Source organism: Hemibagrus wyckioides, linkage group LG06 (genome assembly GCF_019097595.1).
Source record: "Hemibagrus wyckioides isolate EC202008001 linkage group LG06, SWU_Hwy_1.0, whole genome shotgun sequence".
Taxonomy (NCBI): domain Eukaryota; kingdom Metazoa; phylum Chordata; class Actinopteri; order Siluriformes; family Bagridae; genus Hemibagrus; species Hemibagrus wyckioides.
In genome coordinates, this window is record NC_080715.1 from 32834290 (window position 1) to 32840849 (window position 6560).

At 40.7% G+C, this 6560-nt stretch overlaps 1 protein-coding gene across 1 annotated transcript; it reads left to right on the forward strand.

The window, feature by feature from the left end:
• Positions 1-344: 344 nt before the first annotated feature.
• Positions 345-3607, forward strand: otc (ornithine transcarbamylase). The gene is made up of 10 exons (XM_058392605.1): positions 345-524; positions 672-810; positions 907-988; positions 1139-1226; positions 1358-1511; positions 1586-1708; positions 1809-1862; positions 2171-2320; positions 2874-3011; positions 3109-3607. Exons 1-10 carry the CDS (start codon positions 463-465, stop codon positions 3166-3168), a joined length of 1050 nt encoding a protein of 349 aa, XP_058248588.1. The 5' UTR covers positions 345-462; the 3' UTR covers positions 3169-3607.
• The last annotated feature ends 2953 nt before the right edge of the window (positions 3608-6560 follow it).

The window sequence follows — 6560 nt, forward strand, 5'->3', positions numbered from 1 at the left end:
TTATTTATATGTTTATGTATTACTTATGTATTTATTATTATTATTAATGGTAGTAGTAGTAGTATATTTGTGTAATAATACACATTAAATTTAATTGACTAGACAAACAGAATAATAAGCAACCACTAGCCTCAGTAGTTTAGAGACAATACAAAGGAGCTCTGTACTGCAGCTCTAACACAGCCTGGACGTACTGGACTTACTGACCATGATGACTTTTATTACAGTAGAATCACAAGCCATTGCGACGATACACACGGACACGAAAGAGTTAAATGTCAACCACGGGCACACGAGGGCGGGGTTTACGAGCTATTTGTGGGCGTGTCCTACATGAAGAATCGGCGCTAGCGTCAGCCTGGCCCGCCCTCGGCTGATGAAAGAGCACGTGGGATTGAGTCTGTATTAAAACAAATTGGAGTTTAATTTTTACTCGGTGCTTTAACACAAATTACAAACAGTATGTTTGCTCTAAGGTACACCTTTATGCACAGTCTTAAAACGCTGCAATCAAGGACTTTTAGGTAAGTGTTCATATATGTGTGTTTATTCCTCGGCGAAGGCTGGTGAATTTTTGTTGGCCGACAAATATCTGTCGGCGTGTAGACGCTGCATCTGAGCGTGATCTAGAGTCTCATGAACAACATGTCTGCGGTGTGTTTTAACACCAGTGTGGGGAGGACATGTTCAGGATCTGTGGACATGAAGGGACGCAGTTTACTGACACTGAAAGACTTCAACCCAGGTGAGATCAGACACATCCTGAGGGTGTCTGCTGACCTCAAGCATCGGATCAAGCATGAAGGACAGGTATACATTTAATCCAAAAATTACTGCAGAAGTAATCATTTATAACAAATATGAGATGGCATTGAGGATCGTTCATCTGTTTTTGTTTATTTTTAGTATCTTCCCCTCCTTCAAGGCAAATCTATTGCCATGATTTTTGAGAAGAGAAGCACTAGGACGCGCATGTCCACTGAAACAGGTGCAGTGTGTGTGTATGAAAGTTAGTAAAGTGTGTATGTGTTTTAGGCAAGAGAAACTGAATGAGGGTAATGCAGCACGGTCACTGAGCACACTGAATACTAGTGAATGAAAGACAAAAATGCCACATAGACTGTGTGTGTGTGTCCAGGGTTCGCTCTGTTGGGTGGACATCCATGTTTCCTCACCCCTCAGGATATTCACCTGGGTGTAAATGAGAGCATAAAAGACACCGCCAGGTTAAACTCACATTTATGTACATATTTATGTTAGTGACCTGTACATACGTGTCCTCATCATTAAACTGGTGCATCTTTCACCTTTATGCACACTGCAATAAAAATCATTTGTGTGTGTGTGTGTGATGCAGAGTGCTCTCAAGCATGACTGATATTGTGTTAGCCCGGGTGTACAATCACTCAACTCTGGAGCAGTTGGTTAAGGAGGCGTCAGTACCAATCATCAACGGCCTCTCTGACCTTTACCATCCTATACAGATACTAGCTGATTTGCTCACACTGCAGGTACACACACACACACACACACACACATATATGTTTAGCTGGCATTGATTCCATTTCTCTGTCTTCTCTTGTAGGAGCATTATGGGTCGTTGAAGGGCCTGACAGTGTCTTGGATAGGTGATGGTAATAATGTTCTCCATTCCTTCATGATGTCACTGGCCAAACTGGGTGTCAATCTGAGAATAGCCACCCCAAAGGTTTGCCCCTAAAACTCGACAGATGAATGTCTGTTTGCACTGAAACTTATCACAGAAAGTAATTAAAGCATTTATTCAGTGTGTGCTCTCTCTTCACCAGGGTTATGAGCCAGATGATGATGTGACTCAGGAGGCACTGCATCTCTCTAAACAGGTGACGGGAGAGCGTTAAATTCTTTAATTGCATTGACACAAAATCTCACTTTTACAAATCCCTGTTTCTGGGAAACAGAAAGCACATAATTTCTGCAAATCCTCCCCCATGGAACCACCATACTTACTTTACTGTTTAATCAAAGACATGGTGAATGCTGACTCCAGTCTCTCATAGCTAAAACTGCAGCAACATAACTGGGTAGACTGGAAATATTCTGGGGGTGGGAATGCTCTGGTTATAGCAAGTCATGATCATGGATTTGTGAATAATATTCATTAATATATCCGTTTGTGTGAACTCTGTAGTTTGGGACAGAGCTGCACTTGTTTTCCGATCCTTTGGAGGCAGCTCGAGGCAGCAACGTGCTGGTGACAGACACGTGGATTAGCATGGGCCAGGAAGATGAAAAGAAGAGGAGGCTAAAGGATTTCCATGGCTACCAGATCACCATGCAGGTAAACATGTCCTCAAGAACATTCCATTTTTTTCAGTACAGTTTAATTATTTCAGTTTCTCCAACTCCGACCCTTCCAAATATTTTTAGTAATATGGAGACTAGCTCTGCATAGTTGCACACAGTGTTTTGGAGAGAATGTCTGTGTATCTTTCAAATCCCTTCAGTGAATTGGCTTTTATCCCAGGCAAAATGTATTAACTTCTGTCCTGATTCGTGCTTTAGGCAAACAAGCAGAAAAGTGAGTTTTTCCTGTGTCTTCCATATCTTCCATGTTGGTACTTTTGCAATCTGTGCAATTCTTGAACTGTCAGATTTGGCTTGTTTTACTTACCCCCTGTCTCACACTGTATACTCATGAACAATCTTCCAGGCAAAGTTTCAAATCTCCCACACTTTAGTTTTTCCAATTATGGTCCTGGCTTTGCTACATGATAATCTAACTGCTTATTATTATTCATTAGTTCCCCCTCTGTAGCACCTCATTTTATTCATCAGGAAAAACATGAGTAGTTAGGAATTAACTGATATCCTGTGATCTGATTGGCTCTCAGACAGGAAGTGTTGCAGCGCCAGACTGGACTTTCTTGCACTGTCTACCACGAAAGCCAGAAGAAGTGGACGATGAGGTTTTCTACTCGCCACGCTCACTGGTGTTTCCTGAGGCTGAAAACCGCAAATGGACCATTATGGTAATGTGTGTGGGTTGTGTATGGGTTGTGTGCGTGCGTGTGTGTGTGTGTGTGTGTTTTTAATGCATTAATGCCTAATTCTTGTTTTTCTCTGTAGGGGTTGATTGTGTGTATCCTGACTGACTACAGTCCTCAGATCCCCAAACTGAAACTCTAATGTTTCAGAACTCGGCTCCAGACCATGCAACACTTTCAATAAGTCAGGGTCCCTTCATCTTTCTTCATTAATTCATCTCCAGTACTCACCTTATCCTGTTCAGGGTCATAGTCAGAACTGGAGGCTATCCCAGAAATACTGGGCACAAGCCATGAATACACCTGGGACAAGAGCCCACTCCACTGCAACGCTTATGAAGCACACTCTTATTCACATCTTGGAGCAATAGCCATGTCTCCTGGGGAGGTGAAAGCAAACTGTACTCAGAAAAAACCCATTCATGACTGTAACCCGAAGCTCAGAATGACCCTGCTCTGCCACCATGACCCCCTTACACACTCTGATATCTGGACTGTTTAATCGGTTTATCTAACCTTACATCTTGGTCAGGTTAGAATTTTAGTCTGCAAATCCAAAAATAAAAGATTTAAAAACTTTGCATGAGTTGATGGATTTAGTTTTGAAAAAGCAGCTCTTCTGTACAGCAGGTTAAACCTGGAGATCTTGTGGAATAATTCACTCTCTAGCCTACAGAGGGCACAACCAGCATGTGTAAAAAATCAGGCAAATTAAATTCCATGAAACATTTGCTTGTGTTACCTTTTTACACTCGGTTTTTATTTCAGTGTTTAAAGTTCAGTTTCTTCTTGAAAGAGTTTATAGTTAAACGTTTAAATCACGAATATTTCTTTAGTAGTAATTGAGTTTTTGCTTTAAAAGGCACTTACAGCTCTTACTTAAAGAAGTTCACTTCCAGAACAAAAATTTACAAATAATTTACTCAACCCCTTCTCATCCAAGATGTTCATGTCCTTCATGTAAAGAAATGATGTTTTTTGAGGAAAACATTTCAGGATGTTTCTCCATATAGTGGACTTCAATGGTGCCCGCGAGTCTAAACTTCCAAAATGCAGTTTAAATGCAGCTTCAAAGAGCTCTAAACCATCCCAGTCCAGGAAGAAGGCTCTTTTCTAGCCAAACCATTGGTCATTTGAATAGAAAAATTAAAAAATTTATACTTTTTAACCACACTACGTAATCATGTAATTACGCATGCTTTTTTTGATTGGAGTTTTTATTAGCTTTTCAATGATTTATTTGAATATTTTATTCTATAATAATCCTGCTTCAACTACACAACTAGTATCATTAATATTATCAGCAGCAAATTGTTGTGTTCCTCCTGATGTATGTGTAGAAGATGCAGTATTGTAGGACACATACCTGACATAACGCAGCACTCAGCAGGTACCTTTTCATTGTACGCTGGCAAGTCAGTTAATTAGTTAATAAAAGGAAGACGTAATGAAATAATGATTTTGGACAAAAACTCTGGGTTCAACTACAAGGTCACCCACGAGTCATCTAGCCACCAATGCACACAATGCAAGCTTATCCCCAAGTGTCCGTTTCTCCCACTCTTTTGCTGAAGTGTTTTTTAAGCAAAAAAGACAGTCTTTAGAAAGACTTGTTTCAGTACAGCGTTCTGCATGTGCTCATAAAGGGAGGTACACCAGTGCAAAAGTCAAATACCTCAGCAGGCTCCTTCAGAAACATGGCATTGAATGTTCCATCCATGGACCTGTGAGACACTGCAACTGCAGCCAAATGCATCAGACAGGGATAGACAGGGACTTTCTTCTTTCTACTAGTCTCTGCAGCAAGGCTCGTACTCTAGGAACTATCCACTGCACTGAATACAGATGATGAGGTGTGTGCCATTAATGGAGCAGCTTTTACCCAAGAACGAAATGTCTGTGTATCAGGGGGAATTGTTCTGAGGTGTCCTTTAGAGTTGCTGGGTCACAGTCCTTAACCTGCACTTCAGTCAGAGTTGTCAAACCCAGAGGTAAGGTTCAGGTTCTTTTGGGACAACAGATCTCAACAGGGATGAATCTGCCAAGATGATCTCACAAAAGTCAAAATAAGTGACATAAAGGTCCACCTGTGCACTGCCAAAGTTATGCCAGATCTGCGACATCACCTCTGGATATCACACTCCCAGCCTTATCTGCTCTGATGACACTTTTAGGCTCCATGAGCCACCAAGTTTTTGTAAAATTCTACTGATGATTAAATACTGCACTCGTGACTTCACTGGTCAAACTGGGGGTCAGTTTGAGAATAGCCTCCCCAAAGGTTTGCCCCTAACTTGACGTCTGAGTGTGTATGACTATAAAAATGTACATGTCCCTGTGCACTAAAGCTTGCAGAATGTAGTTATCTAACATATGCTCTGTTTTACTCAGGGTCAGGAAGATTCTGGAAGCATGGCATTGCTCTAAACAGGACTGACTGGACAGCTCTGATACATAACAGAATGCATACTGAATTCTTCTAAATCCTTTTTTTCGATTACAATGAAAAACACAGTTCCATTTCACCTTTTCTAACCAGGTGATCTTTGTTGAAAGTTGCCGTTTCGGTATGCACACACAAACACACTCGTGAACACACAAGAATCTATCTATCTATCTATCTATCTATCTATCTATCTATCTATCTATCTATCTATCTATCTATCTATCTATCTATCTATCTATCTATCTATCTATCTATCTATCTATCTATCTATCGCAATGTAAAACATTTCAACATGGTTAAACTTCTAAACTTAGCTAAAAGTTCACCTGCTGCCTTAAAACATTGAGCAAACTTAACTACGCTTTGCTTCACCTCACACGTAGGCAAGACAATGGATTACTAGATGGAAATGGTTCTATACTAAATTGTTTAGCATAGTTAGTCAATTAGTTCTATACTAAAAACACATCTGGTGTCCTATGATACTGCGTAAACAGCAAGAGTTGGGAGGTACCGATGTGACAGCTTTACACCTCATCACCCCAACCCTACCAACACCCCTGAATGGTAGTCAGGGTGATGGTCAGGCAAGATGGTTTCTATGAAACTCTTAACAATATCCTATTGAGATCCCCCTTATAGAGCACTGAATATCACTGACACTGGTCAGCCATAACATTATGATCACCTGCCTAATATTGTGTTGGTCTCCCTTTTTGCTGGCAAAACAGCCCTGACCTGTCGAGGCATGGACTCCACAAGATCCCTGAAGGTGTGCTGTGGTCTGGCACCAAGATGTTAGCAGCAGATCCTTTAAGTCCTGTAAATTGTGAATCACAGGACTTAACTGATACTTACAGGACATAAACATCTTCATTACCCTGAATTATGCAACTGTTCTCTTTTTACCTGAATGGAAAAGAACAAAGATGCCTTCACATTTTCTGAAAAAAAAAAAAAAATTATTTGCTACTAATTTTCTTTATTGCTAACCCTGGATAACAAGTATGTCAGACAGGAAGTGTAGTTCGCCCAGTGTGGACTTTTATGTCATCATGCACAATGGGACCATTATGTGTGTGTGTGTG

Bases quoted from the DNA above. Each gene is read 5' to 3' on its own strand.
- otc (XM_058392605.1), top strand. From the start codon at position 463: ATGTTTGCTCTAAGGTACACCTTTATGCACAGTCTTAAAACGCTGCAA. The intron at 989-1,138 runs GTGCAGTGTGTG...GTGTGTGTCCAG, and splicing joins GCGCATGTCCACTGAAACAG to GGTTCGCTCTGTTGGGTGGA. The intron at 1,512-1,585 runs GTACACACACAC...CTTCTCTTGTAG, and splicing joins CTGATTTGCTCACACTGCAG to GAGCATTATGGGTCGTTGAA.